The sequence below is a fragment of the Microtus oregoni genome, unplaced genomic scaffold (genome assembly GCF_018167655.1).
Source record: "Microtus oregoni isolate MIOR12 unplaced genomic scaffold, Mior012 000086F_ref0000336, whole genome shotgun sequence".
Taxonomy (NCBI): domain Eukaryota; kingdom Metazoa; phylum Chordata; class Mammalia; order Rodentia; family Cricetidae; genus Microtus; species Microtus oregoni.
Genome location: NW_024544552.1, coordinates 2,471,162 through 2,490,909, shown reverse-complemented (window position 1 = coordinate 2,490,909; position 19,748 = coordinate 2,471,162). Strand labels below are relative to the sequence as shown.

The following is a 19,748-nucleotide window of genomic DNA, read 5'->3' as shown; positions in this document are numbered from 1 at the left end:
TCTTGGCGTCTTTTCTTCCATCCTTTCATCTGTACCTTGTGACTGACTTGGCTTCATCAGTTCCCAAGACGACAGAAATGGTCTTTGGTAGAGCTGGTGCACCTTGTCAAGAGAGTCCCGTCCCCCACGCGGATGTCGTGCCCCTGCATTTCAGGGCCTATACAAATACTTTCTGCAAGAGGTTTCCCCACACAATCACCCTTCAAGCCCTCATCACAAGCTAGAGAAATGTTTGTGGCCTGTGGTCTGGATGCCACTGGATACTGATGTCCAATCCTCTGTCTCTCCCTGCAGCCACTAAGTACAGGGGATGCTTCAAGCTCTGCCTCCACTGCCTCCAACAGGTCGCGGAATAGGACTCGCTATCGGACCAAAGCCGTGAACTCGGAGGTCGATGAGAGCCTCTTTGGAGGTGTCAAGGTAACCAATCATTGGCAGGTCCCGCACGGGTAGCCGCCCCCAGACAGCAGTGGTCTAGACCAGTTTGCTTAGGATGAAGCTTGTGCTAGCCACAGAGATTTCACCCCAAAGGAAAAGGGGGAAGTTCTGCATCCCTAGCTGTCCAGCTCTGACATCTAGTATGTTCTAAAGCAGGGGTACCTGGTTCCTCACCCCTGAAAATTCCCACATCTTCACAGCATCAGAGTACAAAACAACACAAACAACCTCCCTTTGTCTGCTTCCGGTGCTGAACTAAAACAGTTGCTTAGCTTGGGGAGACAAGCAAGACTGACCCAGACTAGGATGATGGCAATTCCTGGAGTGCAGAGAAGGAGAGGTAGCGAGTTGTTAGGAACAGTTTTGGTGCCTGTGACAGAAGATGGGAAGGAGGTAAAAAGAGTGAGACTTGGAGAGCCGAGCAGGGAGGGGTTAAGAGAGAGGAAGAGCCGAGGGGAGAAAGAAGTGATACTTTTGGAAGCGCAGGTGGGCTGGGGAGTAGAGAGCTGGTGTCTGTTCCTGCTCTTCGTTGGCCTCCCTGTGTGTTGAAGACGGCTTTCCTGAGGGTCCCTTGGAAGATTTTCCACTCTGCAGTGGTTTCCCCTTGGTAAAGGCAAGAATCAAAAGGAGGCAATTTCATAATTACCCTTAGAGACTCTTTTTGAGGGGAAGGGTCCTCACGGAAGTTTCTAGTCAAAGGAGGGTGGGAAATGGCCAAGTGCTCCAGGACTAGTCGTGCCCTGGCCCCAAGAAGTTCTTTGGCCTCCTGGGTAGAAGAGAGTCCAGGAAGTGGGCGGTAGGGGGCAGAAGTGGCCTGTGGCGTGACTGAGTCGTGCCCTTCCGGAAGCAGAGATGGACAGCAGATGGCAGCAGTGCTCAGGGGACAGTGTAAAGCGAACCAGTCCAAGCCACACCCCTAGACACCAGGCAGGTGTCAGTGACTGCTTTTATAGCGCCTCCATTTTCCTGTGTTTAGAAATTCCCTGAAATGGGTGATTGTATTTTTTCGATAACTCTTTCACAGTTAGAAAAAGATCTGAAAAAAACCATCACACACCCGATCTGTGCTCACTTTGCTGAATGGTGTTCTCCTTAACCATTTTTCTGTTGCTAAGAGTCTTGCTGTGTAGCCTAGGCTGGCTTCACACTAGCCTTCCTCCTGCCCCTGCCTCCCAGTTGCTGGGATCACAGGTGTGTGCCACCAAGCTTGGCCCAAACACTTTAGATTTTAAAGGCAGGTGCCTGTTAGGCCACTTAGCATGTCTAACTCCCTCAATATGGCTTTTTTTTTTTTTAAAAAAAATCATTATTCATTAGAAAAGATTACAAATTACTAATTCTAAAGCGTAGACTAATCTGTAACATGTATTGCTTCAAACTCATTGTGGTCCAAGAATTTCACAAGACCAGAAATGTTCATAAAGAGATAACTACACATCAGAATTTTCATTTTCATTTCTAAGCATTTTAACATAAGGATAGATACACGCTGTCACCCCCCTCTCCTCCCCACTCCTTGGCACAGTCTCTGGCATCCTCAAGAGGAATGCCTGCCAGGGGAATAGAAGGCACCTCAATGCCCTAGCCTTGATGTCCAGCAGTTTCTATCAGAGCCAGATCCCCTTGGCACCCCCATGGCTGAATGGGGTGGAAGCCCCAGGGAAGCTACCCCTGAGGTTAGGATGGGTCAGTGGGAAGTGGAGTGACCTGCTTCAAAGTCTTCCTTTCTGATCTTGTAGCCTGCACCCCAGGGCAGGAGCGACAGCCCCATCGTGCTGCTCCGTGATAAGCATGCTGTTCGGAAAACTCTCACTGCTCTGGGTCTGGACCACAAGCCAGAGACAATCCAGCTCATCACCCGAGACATGGTCCGAGAGCTCATGTGAGTCCCCACGGCCTAGTCCTGGGTTCTGGGCTCAGCCAGTGCCTCTGCGCAGGGTGATGGGGAAACCAGGCTGGGCCATCCAGCCAACCCGATTCCAGCAGCCTTCCTAGTCACTCCTCTCCTCTTTTCTTTTACTTTTTAGGTTTTTGTTTTGTTTTGTTTTGTTTTGCTTGCCCTGTATAGATATTTTTTAAATCTTTTTTTTGGTTAATATGCACATAAATGGGTTTCATTGTGACATTTTCTTATATCTGTATACTTTGTTCTTATTTGTCCTTTCCCCAGTGCCTTCCTGTCCTCCCTCTTCCCTTCTTCAGCGTCCCCTTCCTCCTCCTAATAGTCCTGTTCTGCTATCATGACACATACATGCCAATATTCTCATAGTTCCCTTCTTCTACTTAAAATTTCTTCCTTCCTTAAAGTCCTCCATTTCCATGATCGCAGGCATGAACGTACGGACGTGCACACGTCTACATGTGAAAGAGAAAAGAACCACGATGTGTTGTTTGAGAGTTCCTTCTTCTCCTTCTTGGCCTTTCTCTTTTCCCCTTCGTGGTTACCAGTACACTGCCCTTCACTCCAAAGTTTCTCTCTCCTCCCTTTTTTAGGATGAGCTTTGGGCTCTAAAAGTAACTGGCCGAGTGGGGTAATGCTTCTTGGTCTTCAGCAGTGCATGCGGCGAAGGGAAGTGAAGCAGATGAGTCACTTCCTTCTGCCTCCATCAGAAATCCAACGCGAAGGGAAACTGAGCAGATGCCTAATTAGCACCCTGGCTCCTTCCCAGACTGTGTGGCTATCAGAGGAAATTCACAGGGCCTCTCCAGGTTCCTCTGGGGTTACATCAGTCTTACTGCCTGTCTGGAGCAGCGCCATTGGACTCCTCCTAAGTGCCAGGAGCCAGTGCTGTGTTTGGTGATTTAGCACTGTGTTTGATGCTTCACACTCTCTACCCATTCCTACCACTCTGGCTCCATTGCTGAATGACGAATGACGTCAGTTCCCAGAATTTGAAGCCCTTGACTCATGGCTTAAGCAGAAGAGACACAGCTGGATCCCAGTGAAGGAGCTGGGATTGACTACAGCCTTTGTCTGGCTGAGACTGGCCAGCCTGAGCATCTGACAGCCTGATGTGGGCAGTAGCCTTCAGAGGGCTGGTGCTGCTTCCTGGAGTGGTCTCTCTGCAGACACTGGTGGTGTTTCCGGTCCACTGTCATAGATCCAGGTTGCTCTTGGTCCTTTCACACCCTCGGATGTTTGGGGCCACACTACTTGGTGTAGTGTAGGACCTTGACTAATCTGTAAATCTACTTCTTGGACAACCCCCACTAGTTTTAATAGAGGAGATTTCACGTCTGGCCTCAGATCATCTGTGTCTTCTGGCCATGCCCCTGTTAAATGACCTCGCCCAGAAGCGGCCTTATTCCCACCTCTCAGCTGCTCCCTCCCCCACCCGTAATGTATGTTATTTGTTTCTAATCATTATAATTAGCTATAGGTTTGTTGAATGCGTTTGGGTAGCTACAAGGAGAGTTCAAGAGACATGTCTCCAGCAGCTGTCGATCAGAGTTTTTAATTAATATTTAGGGTTCAAAGCTTCTATCTAGGCTGGATGGGCAGGAAGATTTAGATTTCCCACCAGCATCCATTTCAACCTCGCTGAGCATTCCCTTATACTTTATGTATCGGGAATAATCTGTTTTCAAAGTTCAACTCAGCAGCTTTATTGTGAGTGCTAAGTACCAAACTCTGGGTCAGAGATTAAGGTCACCGATGTAGTTAAGATAGAGCTTCATCCTGAAGAAGCTTGAAACACGCCCTGCGCCGTTGGTCCTGATGTGGGCAGTAAAACGGAGTCGGAATGTGGTGGGGTTCAGAGGGAAATGTTAGGGGCAGCATGGCCATACATAAACACAAGGAAGGGTCCTGGACAGTTACACAGAGAATGCAGCATATGAGACAGATCATAGAGAGAAAGGTGTAAAATGTCTCTTTTTAATCTGCAGCATCACTTACTTCTTACCTGAAACCCTTCACTCCAGTGGTCCATGAAGTTGTTGACTCTCCTCCCTCAGCATAGTATGGGGAGAAGAGAGCGTGGGAGCTTGGAGCCTGCTCTCCTCCCTAACCCTGGTCATTCCTGTGTCAGTGTTCCTACAGAGGACCCCTCTGGGGAATCCCTAATCATCAGCCCTGAGGAATTTGAGCGGATCAAATGGGCATCCCAAGTCCTGACCAAAGAAGAATTGGAGGCCAAAGAGCAGGCCTTCAAGAAGGAGAAGGAAGCCATCTTGGTAACTCACCTTCATAGCCTTGTGCTTGGTGGAGGGGTGGCAGGGTAGGAAAGTATAGGGGGAGGCCAGCTTCTCGTCCCAGAGGGGATAAACCCAGTTAAGGCATGCTAAAATAAGGTGTGCATGTGCATTTAAATGAAAGATGTTGGACAAGGAAGACTGGAAGGAAACCCCTGAGATACAGGAGGGCTATGTGGGCCACTGGGAGAAAGAGCAAAGCTGGGCTGTGAAACCTCTCGGCTGCGATACAGTGATGGACTGAGGCGAAAATCTTCCCAGGTTACCTGTGGCAGACAAGTTCACAGGGCATAACCCCCCGCCAATGCAGGCTGGTGTCCCTTAGGAAGCAGTGACAATCCGCAAGAAGATCATGAAGCAGAAAGAAATGGCCTGGAGCAACAACAAGAAGCTGAGTGACCTGGAGGAGGTGGCCAAGGAGCGGGCCCAGAACCTTCTGCAGAGAGCCAACAAGCTTCGCATGGAGCAGGAGGAGGAGCTTAAGGACATGAGCAAGGTGGGTCTCTTCCTTTTATCTGAGGACTCACTGCCACTCCCTCTTGCTGGACTCAGTGGGGGACTGCTGTGGGCGGGGCTGGCAGGAGGAGGAGGACTGACCTGCTTGCTGGTTGACTGGAGCAAGTCACTTGCCCTCCCAGAGCCTCAATGAGTCCATGTGTAAAATAGTGACGGCAACACTACACAGCAGAATTATTGACGGTGTTAAATAAGCCAAGATGTAGGACAGCCTTTGTGAGCTGGGGTTGATAAGGATCTTGCTTTTATTTTTATTCTGGTAGTTCAAGTCTGGCCCCGATGGTGGTGCAGACAATCGGACTCTTTTTGATGTGCCCAGAGTGCTCCTTTTAGCAGAAAGCATAAAGATCAGGGGCTCATTTGCAATTCTATTCTGTAATTCATTTGTGTGTGGTTCTCTTATTGACTCCCCAACCCCTTCATCTCTGATTCCCATCTCTTAGGTATTAAATCTTCTCCACTCATACCTGCTTTTATTTTCCCAAAGCTCTTATATTCTGGGTCTTTACACCGTGATTTTTCATTTCTTTTATGTCGTATTGGGTTCTTCTCGATTAAAAAAAAAAAACCTAGTGGTTTGATTTCTGCTCAACGATCTTGAGTCCCCTAAGCATAACATGGTGTTCCTGGGTCCCTGCAAAGGAACTGCTAAAGTCTCATGGAGACTTTGTGTGTGTTTATGTAGGTGGATATCATGATCTTCATCATATTTCGGAAGGCTGATCCATCACCTCTCAAACTCTACAATACTGAGTGATGCTGTCTCTCCTTGAATAAACCTTAGTGCCTAATAAGAACCCGATAAATATTTGAGCTATACTGTGTTAAGAAGTGAGTGAAAAAAATGCTCTTTTTCTCTGAGCTTGTGATGGACCCTGCCCATCTCCAGCACGTTCAGTAGCATTCTGCTGCCATTTCTGCCCCCTTAGATTTCCACACACACATAATGCCTCCTTCCTTAACCTTACTCCGCAGGGCCTAATGCCACAATCTTTTCCCTCACTCCCTAGATTATTCTGAATGCCAAGTGCCACGCAATCCGGGATGCCCAGATCCTGGAGAAGCAGCAGATACGAAAGGAGCTGGAAGAGGAGGAGAAGAGGTTGGATCAGATGATGGAGGAAGACCGGCAGAAATCCCTCCAAAGGCAGAAGGATCAGGAAAAGAAGAGGAAGGAGGAAAGAATACGGTAGGTGCAGATGTGAGTTTGGCAGGTCCCCTTCCTAAGTCCTTCCCGTGTATCTTCAGATCCAGGTGGCCCAGCAAAGGGAAGACCTGGGAGGTGGTAGTGAGGCTCCAATGTCTCTCATCTACAGGGAATCATACAACCTGGAAAGCTTATTTACAGGACTGTAATGGGTGCTACTCTGTAGACTCCAATTCTGTGTCCGTTCTTAGTGCTTCCTGTCATCCACTCTGCTTTCCTCTCCCAATATCTACAAAGTCATTATAAGCAGACCTAATGAAGGAACGCTCTGCCATGTTAGGCAGCTCTAGTGTCCTGACCTGATCTTCACACTGATTGATCTCACACCCTCTTTCCAGGCAACTCCTTCTGCCCCTCCTTACATCATCTGTCATACGAAGCATTCAGCATCTGAATATGAGTTGAACATTTCTCCTTGATTCATATCTTTGCCTTGTCTTCTCCCATTCCTGCAGCCTTTACTCAGGCCATAGGCTCTAGATGTTACCCTTCCAGCACCCTGCAATCACTTGGCAGGAAGCACTGATTGTAGATGGAGTAGCCCTGTATTTACTATTGAGAGGAGGGCTTTGCTGAGCGGAGCTCGGGGTTCAGCCCTGTCTATCAGCAGCTGAGAGTCTTCAGTGTAAGAATGTACACAAAAAGACAGTGGGCAGAGTAGGCATGAGAGTTGGGAGATAACAGAGGAGAGGCACTAAAGGAACTCGAGATCCTGGGCTTTGAAACTCTACAATGCCCTGTGAAGCTGGGGGAGGAAGCCGCCTTCCCACATCATTAGACTTGGGGGAAAGCTGCATTCCAGAAGCTTGTTAAATGCTAGAAGGGAGAGATGGATTAGGATGCAGGGTAACTCCTGGGCAGACAGATAAAGAAGAGGAATATCAGGCAGGGATTAGAACTAGAATTGGAACTAGAACACAGCAAACTGAACACTTCTGGCCCTGAACACTCAAGGGAAGGACTTTAGTGCAGGAAGCATCAGTGTGTCAAAGGGACACTTGTCAAACGAGGCCTGTGAGACCTCCCGTCGGCTGTGTGGGTAGAAGTGGGGGTGGACACTTGGACTCTTGATCTCAGAGTCTCTCTGGCCCCGTTTCCGCCCAGGGGAAAACGGCACATTGTGGAACAGATAAAAAAGAACGAAGAGGAGCGATCGCTGCTTGCAGAGCACCGTGAACAGGAGAAGGAGCAGATGCTGGCCTATATGGAGCGGCTCCAGGAGGAGGATTTGCAGGTACCAGGCTATCGGGCCATGCTGAGTTTCACCGCTGGCAGGAAAGCCCTCCGAGATTTTGGGGCTCAGGGTATGGAGTGACAAGGCACACGCTCATTTCACAACACCATCACCATAAGCTTCTTAATTGCTGTCTGAAACATTTGTTTGGCCATGGCATCATGATGGGGATGAGCTGTGATTTGGATAAATATTGTCCTTGCCTCCCAGGGACTTGGGGTCTGAGACTGGCATATCAATGTGAACAGACGCATAAAGGAAATATATGGTTGCATGCTTTGCGCAAGTAAACATCGGGATGTTTTACAATCCTTTCCTCGGTTACTGAGGGAAATTATACACTCTACAGAAGAACAGTAGCTCAGTTTAGCTCAGTTTCCTGCTCCATGCTGTTGTCTCATTCAAAGTACACAATATCCCATTGTCATTAATTGTGTTGTGAAGCCAAACCTTTTATCCCTATTAGCTTCGATAAAATTAGTAGGACCATTTAATGAGAAAACAAAACCAAAACCAAAATAAAACAAAATGCCCAATGACACACCTATGTGAACCTTATAAAGTTTAAGACGGTCTTTTGTTTGCCTTGTCTGGTCTGTTGCGATACATGAAGCACGTAACAGAGACATATGCACATGTGTCTGTAGGTGCGCACGCTTTTGCATGTGATAGACACATGTGTGTGCACGCATGCCTGTGGGAAGCCCCAAGCTGATGTCAGGAATCATCTTCCATCACTTTCCTGCCTGCTTCACGGAGGCTGCTCGCAGTCAAGCCTGGTCATGCTAGCCAGTTTGCTCTGGGGAGCTTCTCTGTGTCTTCTCAGGCTACAATTACAAGAGGACCACCACACCCACTCAGCATGCAAGATTTCCGGGGATCTAAACTACAGTCTTCACAGTCCTCACGCAAGCACGTTAGCCACCGATCTGTCTTGCTAGCTCTGGAGCAAGCATTTGAGAACACACACATTAATGTTTGATTAGTCCCTTGACAATTTTGTACCATGGGTTTTGATCATATTCATCACTTTGCCCATTTTTTTTGAAAACTTTACACACAATCAGCAGTTGAAAGAACTGTAACCATATCCATAAGCACTTCTCTTTGGTTTAATGATTAACTTATTACCTTAATATTTGGCTAAACTACTTTTAGCTCTAGACATCTTGACACTTTGCTGGTAAGTACTTCGCCCCGCATCTCTAAAGGACAAGGGCCCACTTACATAGCCTTCATCAAAAACTCCTCCAAAGACCCCATAGTATTAACCTGTATTCAGTTTTCTTTAATTGGCACAGAAATGTATTTTTCTTTTTCCAAACCAGCTTCTAAATAAGCCTTGCAGGCTGCATTTGGTTAAACCTTTTTAGTCTGTTTTGATCTGGAAGCATTCCCCTGTTTGTTGATTCATTTGTTTCTTCAGTATATTTTTATTTTTAACTGACACATAGTAATTGTGCATGTTTGTGGTCTACAGTGTGACAGTTCTATATGTAGGCTGTGTAATGGTCAGGGTGATGCAAATGTCTGCCTCCTCAGACAGTCAACATTTCTTTGTGTTGGGAACACTCAGAATATTTTCTATTAATATTTTCAAATGTGCCATTGATTATTGTTGACTATAATTATCCCGCTGTGCTATAGAACACCGGCAATTATTCCTCCTATCCAACAGCATTCTTGTACCTGATTCTTTTTTCCATGATGCCATTTAACTCATGGAACATATGGTCTTTTATTTTTGTGTACCCCCACCCCATGTGTATGGATGGTTGAGTTGTCATCAACCAGGAGGACAGTGGGTGTTGGTGAGTGACTGGGGACCATTGAGAGTACCATCAGCAGGTTCTCAGAACACCTCCAGTATAAGGACGGCTGTGAAGAGTGAGTTGCAAATCTCTGGGGGAGAAGATGGGCCTTTAACCTCATGAACCTCTTGTAAAGGAGACCAAGAAGATAGATGCACCCAGCCAGGATACTGGCTCGGGGGAGAAGTGTGGGAAAGAGTCAAAAAAGAGGTATGGCGAGTTATGGGGAAAATATGCAGGGAATGAGATGGGAAGCAAAGACTTCAGCTAGATCGTGGGGAGCTGGGAATTGGTGGGCTCGCTGGGAAGTCCCAGCGGTCAGTGAGTCAACACCATTACATTGATGTGTCACTGTCCTTTGGATGTCCTTCCACAAGACACTCCCAACTCTCCAGGAAGTATTAGTAGGCAAGTTTAGGGTAGAACCCCGTTCCTCAACAGCTGTAGAGCTGCCTGTCAGCACCCTGGGGAGCAGGCCAGCTCTTCTCGCTCTATTAGCAAGATGGAGAAGAATCAAGGGACTTTTCCTGGGTTGCTTTGAAGGGCTTCAATGACAAGAAACAGGGAAAGTCCCTTCGGTTCCTTGGAAGTTAAACGAGCCAACAGAAACAGCGAACCAAAGAGTAAATACACAGGCAATGAAGCAAATAAATACATGATTATATAAATGTCCTGGATCAGCAGGGACAGCTTATTTAGCTATGAGGATCGGTGTGAATAATTCCTCGGCAACCAATGGGAGTCCTGAAATGGGTGAGAAAAAGATAGAAAGGAAGCAATGGAGAAGGGGGTGGAGGGGCAGAAGGGAAAAGTGGTGTGAGGGAAGAAAGAAGGAGAGAGTGAGCCTGCAACCCACAGAGCTGCTGTGGGGACCTGGTCAGGAAGCTTCCTGGAATAGGGAAGCAGTAAATTGGCTAGCTGCTGAATTGGCAGAGAGCAGCCCTAGGGGAGGCTGAGGGCAGCAAGGCCTTGACCAGAGTGGATCAAGGTTGAAGCTGGGCTGCAGAGAAGCTGCAAGGCTTTGGGGAGGTACCGCTTTTGAAGAAATGGAGCCGGGAGCAGCTTGGGAAGCTGAGCAAGTGGGTGGGAAGACATCTGAAGCAGAGCCCTAGATCCATTGGGGGTGAAGGGCAGCCAGATGCACAAGATTCCAGTGTCTCTGCCGACTCAGGAATATGCTGGGTGTGGTGGCCCATGCCTTTAACACCAGCACTCCTGAGGCAAAGGCACCTGATTCGGTGAGTTCGAGGCCAGCCTGGTCTATGGCAGTTTTATGCCAGCTAGAGTTATGGTAGTGGGGCCCTTCTACATAGTAGGGTTTAAGCCAGTTACAAAAAACCATGTACCTGGCTTAAAAATACCTGAGTATGGTGGCTTGGGGTGGAAAAAAAAATATAAACTTTCTCTTTTAGAAAAAAAATTTGACACTCCAGTTGGCTCTCTGCTTTCCAGGGCTCTGTATCTAAGCCTCCCCCTCCATCACATACTACTTGCTTTGGTCTTTGTTTTGTTTAGCTATAGTTTGTTGGGTATTTGCTGTCTTCCTCACAGTGGGCTACACGCCATTGGGGGAGGGAGGGGAATGACACAAGGTCTCTGTCTCTAGCAGGGACAGAACGAAAGGGAGGCAATCACTTCCCGAAGGTGTGGCACCAGCCTCAAGTATAGAAAACGTAGAGAGAACCGAAAGCTGAAACAGTCCAGCAAGATTTATAGAGAGGGCAGAAATGTCGGTTTTGGCAGAGAATCTGTACCAGCTGTGTGGCCTTGGGGAAGCCACTTAAATGCTGAACCTTAGGTTTTCTTCTGTGAAAGCCTCCGCGGCCCCCCCGCCCCATTTTTCAGGACTTGGGAAATAGTCTCTGTTAATGCCTAGCGAGTAGAAACGACTCAGTCTGATTGACGTTTAGTTTTTAATCATCACTACTGAGGGAGATCTCGAATTTGAGTTTCTATAGGAGAAGGAAATTGAAAGTCGGAGGGTGGTATCTCATGAGGTCACAGGGGTAGACATTAGCATGGCAAATGGGGAGAGAATTTCAAGAGCCTCTGTTTCCAGAAAGCTTAGAGATAACAGTGTCAGGGGTCACCACTAAGTTGAGTTGGATAAAGATTGCAAAGAGGCTATTTGATACCAAAGTTGCTTACTGGTCATCCTTGAAAGACAGCTTTACTCCGGGCTGGTGATGGCAGCTGGACTGCATCCTGCCTCCGCGTCTCTCTATACCAACATGCCAGCAGCTTTCTGTCTTACTGTCTTCTACTCTGAGGCTGTCTTCCTTCTGCTGGCAGGATCTGGAGCGGAGGCATCAGGAGAAGCTGAAGATGCAAGCGGAAATCAAACGGATCAACGATGAAAACCAGAGACAGAAAGCAGAGCGGCTGGCACAGGAAAAACTGGCAGACCAGATGGTGATGGAATTCACCAAGAAGAAGATGGTAGGGACTTGGCGTCTGAGGCTGGGACCTGTGTCTAGGAGTGACATGTCCACAACAGACCTGAGCAATAATGGGACTCTAGCTGAAGACAGTTGTGTCTTCATTCTAAAGTACATAGTCCTGGCTTCTTTTCTTCTTCATCGTGGCCTGGTAATTTATTCAATAAGCTTGTATAGCTTCAGAGACCACCCCTTTCCCACAAGCCAGGATGACATCATTTTCATTAAGACCTTCATTTAAAAGTCGGGGCCAGGGTCACATGCAGTAAAAGAAAACGAATACGATTGACAAAAGTGGAGTTTCTATGAATTCCTCAACGTCTGAATACCCTAGAAATCAAGAGCGGCTTCTCCATACATTTTTTTTTTGTAAAAACTGTCATATAGGACATCTGGTATTGGGTATTAAAAACAGCCGTCACCCAGGAAGCAATACCTGTAGATAGCTATGGATATCGGATAGAGCTCCCCAGTGTGTGGAGTCATTCTGGGACAAATTTCCTTCACAGAGGTGGTAAAAGGAACAAGTTTGGATGGTTCACTCTTGAGGTGTCTGCTAAGCACTGTGGGATTGCCCAAAGCTTGGTTGGTGGTTTCCCCCGGGGACTAATGAGACAACCTCCACCTGCTGCGTTTTATAAGGCTGGCAGGGAACCATAGGTGTTACTTGGCTCCCTGGCCTTGCAACTTGAAATTATCTTCAGAGCAAGGGGAGGAGTACAAAAACCTGGCTCAAGGTTCCTGCATTTGCTACCGGTCTCAGTCTCTGCAGTTGCTGCCTGGGCTCTCTAGCAAAAGGCCTGAGAAAGACTCCTTTTACAAATGCTAGCTGTCTATGTTTGCGCACTGCTAAGATCGGGCCCTATCTCAGACAGAGCGAGGAAGTGGCAGGGGAGATGCTGGAAGGGATGTTTGCTGTGGAGATCTTTTCTCTGCGCAAAGTTGCAGGCCTGTGGATCCTCCCGAGGGCTGCAGTATTATTTTCTTCCTGGCAGGCTCGAGAGGCAGAGTTTGAGGCTGAGCAGGAAAGAATCCGGAGGGAGAAAGAGAAGGAGATTGCCCGCCTGAGGGCCATGCAGGAGAAGGCCCAGGATGACCGAGCAGAGCAGGTATCCACTTCCTCTTCCTCCTGGCTTTCCTTTGTCCCTCCCACTCCTGTTGCCAATTCCTTGACAGCCGGCAAAGTGGCCTCCAAATCTAACCGCAGACAAATGTCATTTAATAATGGGATGCACTCTGACAAAATCCATCTGAGAAGGAAGGGTGGGCCTGTCCCCATTGTCCATGGTGGCAGCGGGAGAGCAGAAGTATGCACTTAGGCTCTGGAGAAAGTTTTTGACTGCTACACAAAGAAGAATTTTCGGCTTTAACTGACTAATGAAGCAGAGGAAAATGTGGCATCTCTATCATTAGCACTTTTTTAAAATTAGGAGCAATTGTAGGAGTGCCTAAAGGTGCCTGAGGAACGGGGAAAGAATAAAGTTGAGAGAGGCAGGGCAAGGTGACCCCCTCAGGACATATTCGGACCCCAAAGATCTGTGCCAGGATTCTATTTCTTCTTTTTGACAATAACTTGCTGCGAGAGAAATCCATGGTTCTTCACGAAGCAGACTGGAGTCTGTAATCGGTGGCTCTGTCGCCTTCTCTTGTACCCTCTTCGTTCCTTTTCCTCTCCCATGCCCCTCGGCCTGCTTTCTCAGGATGCCTTGAGGGCCAAGCGCAACCAGGAGGTTGCGGATCGAGAATGGCGCCAAAAGGAAAAGGAAAACGCGCAGAAGAAGATGGAGACAGAGGAAAAGCTGCGCAAAAGCCGGCTGGAGCAGGTGGCTTTCAAGGAACACACACTGGCCGTTCAGGTGCAGCGGGATCGAGATGAGTTCGAGAGGATCCTTCGGTAGGAGGGGCCCACAGAACTCTGGCTTCCTTCTGCTGTGTTGATAGAGCTGTGGCAAGGAGAACAGTGTGTGTTCAGGGGATTGTGTGTGTTGGATGGAAGGGCCCTTTCTGCCATGTTAACCGGCAAAGGTACATCCATCTTGATCATGTTGCCGCAACCATCCTGACTAGATGGATAGCTGAAATATTTCAAAGTCATTCGAGCCAGACATTTTATGATTAGAGAATTGGAAAATAGCATCTGGAAGTGTTTAAGGAACTAAGGGCTATTTATCCTGTATCAGTAAAGATGTAAAGAAAGGTATATACCTGGTCTGCGCCACCTCCCTCTAGATCCCACATTCCTCTGCAACTAGGGAAAGCTGCAATAGGAGAAGCCCAGGGGAGACAGAGGGTAGCTCCAGTCCCTAAGGTTTGTGTCACTGGAGCTGAATTCCGAGGGAGTCTTTGCCACTGACTTGACTCATAGCTGTTAAGCAACATGTGTTCAAGACTCTGTCTGGGTATCATCAAGCTCATTATGAGTGAACCCTGTTCTTGTTTGTGCCATAGGAAGGCTTTCAGAGATTTCTGGTTGGGTGGACCTCGTCTACAGTCACCTCCCTGGTGCTTGGCAGCTCTTACCTTTACTTTTGGTTGATGATTTGGGCATGTACACGAAAGCCCAGGACTTACACTGCTCACTCTTCTGAGCCTCCCTCAGAGCACCAGGCATCCTTCTCTGTTGTCTTCTCCGGGTCAGATTTTCGCCGCCAGATTCACTGCCAGACCCAATCTGACTGGGAACAAATCCCTTTTTGCTTTGTTTCAACCTCTGTAGAATAAGCTTGAAAAAAAAATGAGGAAACAAACCAAATAAAATTAGCATTTGGAGAATGAAATCACAGAAGTTATGAGCAAAGGAAGCAAGGCTGATCAGCACTCTGGCATCTTGGTGTCTGGTCCCTGGGTCCTTCCTCTTGGAACTGTCTCAGTCAGGAGCAGGCCAGGCCAGACTTCCCGCACCCCTGCTGGAGGCAGAGCAGGTCTGTCGAACCTCTCTCCCGCCAGAACCAGACTCCTGGACTTGCACAGGTTCTTGCCCCTGCTTGTTCCTGCTGGCTGTGACACCTTTTGGCGCTTCTGCTTTTCCTGCCCCTGGGGTTGCGCTGTGGTCACTGGACACCTGGTAATGGAGACAGCCTCCCAAATCCCCCACAGAGCCTGCCCTTGGGCTCCAGATTGTCTTCCAGATGTCTCCCCTCTCTTCTCTGCCTCCATGCCCTTGGACAGCTGTGTGCCTTTGGCAGGCACTAATAAATATTAATGGGATGAATTCCAAGTCCTAATTTTGCTGCTGACCCACTTGCTTCTGTTTTGCTGTTTGCCTGAAGCATATACACTAGGCAGCTATTAAACTCGTCCAGTCCTTTGGAGAAGTCCAACTTCACCTGCTGCCCTAGCTTAGCATCCAGACCTAGTGTCTCCAAACCATGTGACTTTCATGACAGACGTCTTCACTTCCAGAGTGTCTCTGCAACAGTCAGCAATCCATATTTTCTTACTTCAAAAGCCTGACCTCCAGGACGGCCTACATATGGACTTCCTGCTTCTGGGTAGAAGGTCTTGAACTTTTAGGCTGTTGATTGAGCCAAGAGAGCTAAGTCAGGACCTTCTAGAAACCATGGCCATTCGGGTTTGCAGCCTAACAGGTTGTGGTTTAAACACTCTGGAGCAAGCAGCTTTGAAATCTCATAGGTGATCCTAACACTCCATCAGTATCTGTGGCTGTCGCCTTCACCCTGTGCCATAACCAGCGTGATAGTTGCTTAGTGTCACGACAACACATCCAGTGAAGGCAATGTGAGGAAGGGTTTATTTTGGTTCATGGTTTGAGGGAGTGCAGTCCGTCATGGCAGGGGAGTCAAGGTGACTGGTCACATAGCATCCATAGTCAAGGAGTGGACAAAATGCCAGGTGGTGGTGACGCAAGCCTTTGTTCCCAGTACTCAGCCTGGTCTACAGATTATGTTTCAGGACAGCCAAAGATAGACAGAGAAACCCTGTCTCAGAAAACAAACAAGGGGGAGGGGGGCAGACAGCGAAGCATGCTCATGCTCAGCTCCTTTTCTGCACTAAAACTTTTTAGTCTAGGACCCCAGTCCACAGGATGGTGCTGCCCAAATTCAGGGTGCATCTTCCCTCTTAGTTAAACCTCCCAGGAAACCCCTTCACAGATATGTCCAGGGGGTGGTTCTTCTGGATGCGTCTATGATCTAGTGGAGTTGACAATGGAGGTTAGCAAAGTTCCTCCTCATTTGGCCTTTCAACTGCTCCCCCCCCCCATCCCAGCAGCTCTTGAGTGATATACCCAGCTCTCTGTTTTCCACACTTACTCCTTCACTTAGATGAGTTTGAACAATAGGAACTAATCTACATACAGGGGAGTAATGACAAGCCGGGGGAGGGGAGGGGTTACACTCCTGCCCCAGATCTGGGTGGGCTGTGGGGCATTTTGTGTCTAACTATGGAGGGGGCATGGAGATCAGCAATCCCCTCCCTGTATATTGGGAAAGGCTCCATAGAGGTGCGAGATTTGGGGGGGGGGGGACATTTGCATGGCTAGAGGAGCTGTCAGGACCTGATAATGTTCCCCACATGGGGTGGGTTTTGTAAGGCAGTAAGGAGATGAGTAGGTGACAGTGGGCTTTGGCGGTAGGGGGAGCAATCTTCGTTTTGGTACAAGTGAGCCTGTGGGAGAAAGGCAGGTGAGAAGCCCCTGCCTAAGATAGTTTTACAGTTTGGTTCTGATTGTATTGAGAAGACATCTGATATTAGGTTAGATGGCCCCTGACCAATTCTTCGAGATGTAAATATATTTCATTTGAGCGTCTCTGAATGCCATTAGAGATGTCCTCCCTGATATTAGTTAGGGTCTACAAAGTATTCTTCTAGAAGACATTCTTAGAAGGAATGTGAAGACATCAGTCAATAAGGGAACAGGGAGATGTCAGACTAAGTTCTTGCCTTCTCCCAGCAACTGGAGTGGAGCTAACCTTACAGACGCTGTTCCTTACTCTTGCTTGGTTTTGCTGATGTTATATTATCATCAAAGAGGAAAGGAAGGAAGATAACTTAGGTCAGCCTCGAGAGGACTTACTAGCAAGAAGGGTAGGGAGAGTTCCCAGTGGGTGAAACACAGCTACGAAATTTACACAGCTCAGCGAACTGTTAGACGGTGGGATTCTTGTTTAAAACATACTACGGGCTAAAGAGATGTCTCGGCAGATGGGAGCACTGGCTGTTCTAGAGGATCCAGGATGAATTCCCACCACCCACATGGCAGTTTACAATCCTCAGTAACTCCAGTCCCAGGGGATCCAGTGCCCTCCTTTGGATTCTGAGGGCATTAGGCATAGACGTGGTGCCCAAACACACATGCACGCAAAACACCCATGACATAAAAAGAAACAAAAAACACATTAGAAGTTATTAAGAATCTCAACACTATGATATATGACAACAGATCTGGTTCTGATAGGTAAGAGGAAAGCACAAAGTAGCACTTTTAGTCTGCTCCCTGGGGCCTGGAGGTTGGACGGCTGTGGACTTTGAAGCATGACCAATGAGGGGTCACCCAGGAGCTCAGCCAGTTGCATCCTTTTTGTTCCTTCCCCAGGGCTCAGAGAGAGCAGATCGAGAAGGAGAAGCTGGAGCGGGAGAAAAAGGCCATGGGGTGCTTACAGCATGCCAACGAGCTCCGACGGCAGGTGCGTGAGAACCAGCAGAAGCAGGTGCAGGACCGGCTCGCTACCTTCGAAGAGGGCCGGCGCCTCAAGGAGGAAGCCCAGAAGCGCCGCGAACGCATTGAGGACATCAAGAAACAGAAGCTGGAAGAGCTGAGGTGCACCGGGTTCCTTGCTTTCTCTGCTCTTCTCCTGTTCCCCAAAGAGATGGCATAGCAGGCTGGAAAACCGTGACCGGGGAAAGAAGGGGCAGTGCCAGGAGGTGCTAAGTGGGAGGGCTTCCCGCCTGAGGCTTGGCCACTGAAAGGGTTCTAACAGAAGGTTCTAGGACTGCATCTCGTTGGCGCACTGATAGCTCCTTGGCAGTGCGATAGCAACCTTGGCCAGAATATGCTTAGTGAGTAGATGGTAGGAACAGACTGGGGGACAGGGTGCCAGGCTGTGGAGGCCCAGGGCCTGCCTTCTCCTGTCACACCTTTGGTGCGGAACTTTACTTATCCATGCCGTGTGTTTCTCCCGGCAGAGCAACTGGCCTTCCCGAGAAATACTGCATCGAAGCTGAGCGCAAAGCCAACATCCTGCCGACCACTTCTGTGAACTGAAGGGGAGCATCTATGGTCTTTGGGAGGGCACACATTCTCCCGGTCCCTGGGGCATCTACAGTTGCTGCTAACCTAGACATTTCATAGTTACAGATTAAAGCTATTCTATTCTCTGAGGAACAGCTCGGCTTTACCACTGTGGGCATGGGGATTCCAGTGGGCTTTGAAGGTGGATCAAATAAATTACAGGGGACCTAAACATGGGCCGGCTTGACGCTCTGGCTCTGGAACCAGATGGTGCTCAGGTGAAGTTTTCTCTCCTAAACAGTGAGATCCATTTTCTTGGGATGCGCCTGGCCTTTTTGTAACCATATGCTCTGTCCATTTTCAGTACATTCTTGTCTCCTGGCCCTGTTCCCAGTTCGTAGGAATTTGGGGCACTGAGGCAGAGTTAAAGATAGGCTTTTGTTGAGCGCTGGTGAAAGGGCTGCAGGAGGCAGAGCTGGAGAAGGAGGAGCATGAATAGCCGAGGCTGACTTATCCTGGGCTCCCGTGACTCAGCCCACATGTATGGAGGGGGCCGTGTGTGAGCCCCAGCTCTCTGTTCTGTGCTCAGTCCTCTCCTGCTTAGATCCTGTCAACTCCCAGCAGTATGCCGTACAGACATTTGCCCTGTTCTCATGGAGGTACGCCCAGGTCCTAGCTCCTCATCCAAATGCAGCTAACCCTCACTCTTGGCCCTGTTATCCTCAATTCACTTTATTTCATGAGTGGGCCTCCTCAAAGCCAGTTCTGTTTTAAACTTTGCCTACCTCGTCCCAATCCCATTTACTCATTCATTTCAGGTACTTACTGAAATACCTGTTATGTCATGTACCATCAAAGCGCTCAGGGTTTACAGTAGACTTCTGGAAGCTTCTCTTTTGTGCTTCTGATTCTCCCCTCAGCTTCACCCCATTTCATATATCTTTAGACGGGCCTTGGGTGTCAAATTTTTCCATTCTGAACTGGAGTACCACCTTTATGATGGAGATAATTCTCTGTCCATCTAAAATCATCACTGTGGTGCCTGTTTCCCCCATCCCCAGGGACTTGTTCCATGTCTCAGATTTAGAGTCCAGTCTTGTCTTCCTCTATGCGTCCTGTACCAAGGAGGAGAGGACGGCTGCTAGGTGCGTCCTGGGTGTTTACAACACCAGGTTACAAGGGCCTGGGGCAAGAGTCCTCTTTTCATAGGGCCCAAGGAGAGTCATAAGCTGCTTCCTGTGTTTCCTCTTCCTTGGACCTAGTGGCTTCTCCAGTCATTGTCTCCACCATCCTCAACCGGAAGACTGTGGCTTTCACACAACTTGGTGGGAAGTGCCATTGGATAGGGAAAAGGCTTCTTTTTTAACTTTTGTAGCCCCCCTAACCCAATGCCCTCTGATCTAAAGAAGTGTACACAGTCCTCTCTAAAGGTCTTGGAAGATGAGGTACCCAGTCCAGGTTAGGAGGAAAAGCATTGGCAGTGCCATCAAGGACTCCAGCCTGCTCTACCTGGCACACTGGCACCACTTGACTGTTCAGGTGTTCCCCGCTGGGACCCCAGAAGAAGCATCATCTATTTCAGAGGACTTTCTTTCTCAGCAAAGCCAGAAACATCCTTGGCACCCAGGATTTGGCTGGTTCTACACCTGCTGTCCTTCCCAGAGCTAAAAAAAAAAAAATGGGCCTCTCCTGGTGGGTAGCCCAGAGAGGAAGGAGGTTC

At 48.4% G+C, this 19,748-nt stretch overlaps 1 protein-coding gene across 1 annotated transcript in view; it reads left to right on the top strand.

Moving 5' to 3' along the window:
- Positions 1 to 18,177, top strand: part of Cfap45 (cilia and flagella associated protein 45) — a 33,607-nt gene extending 15,430 nt beyond the window's left edge. The window contains exons 4-14 of the mRNA XM_041643448.1: positions 295 to 420; positions 2,178 to 2,320; positions 4,470 to 4,614; positions 4,958 to 5,128; positions 6,159 to 6,337; positions 7,460 to 7,589; positions 11,693 to 11,839; positions 12,834 to 12,947; positions 13,539 to 13,732; positions 17,393 to 17,617; positions 17,983 to 18,177. Coding sequence (XP_041499382.1) covers positions 295 to 420; positions 2,178 to 2,320; positions 4,470 to 4,614; positions 4,958 to 5,128; positions 6,159 to 6,337; positions 7,460 to 7,589; positions 11,693 to 11,839; positions 12,834 to 12,947; positions 13,539 to 13,732; positions 17,393 to 17,617; positions 17,983 to 18,061 — 1,653 coding nt within the window. The 3' untranslated portion in view covers positions 18,062 to 18,177. The remainder of the gene's footprint in view (positions 1 to 294; positions 421 to 2,177; positions 2,321 to 4,469; positions 4,615 to 4,957; positions 5,129 to 6,158; positions 6,338 to 7,459; positions 7,590 to 11,692; positions 11,840 to 12,833; positions 12,948 to 13,538; positions 13,733 to 17,392; positions 17,618 to 17,982) is intronic.
- Positions 18,178 to 19,748: the final 1,571 nt, after the last annotated feature.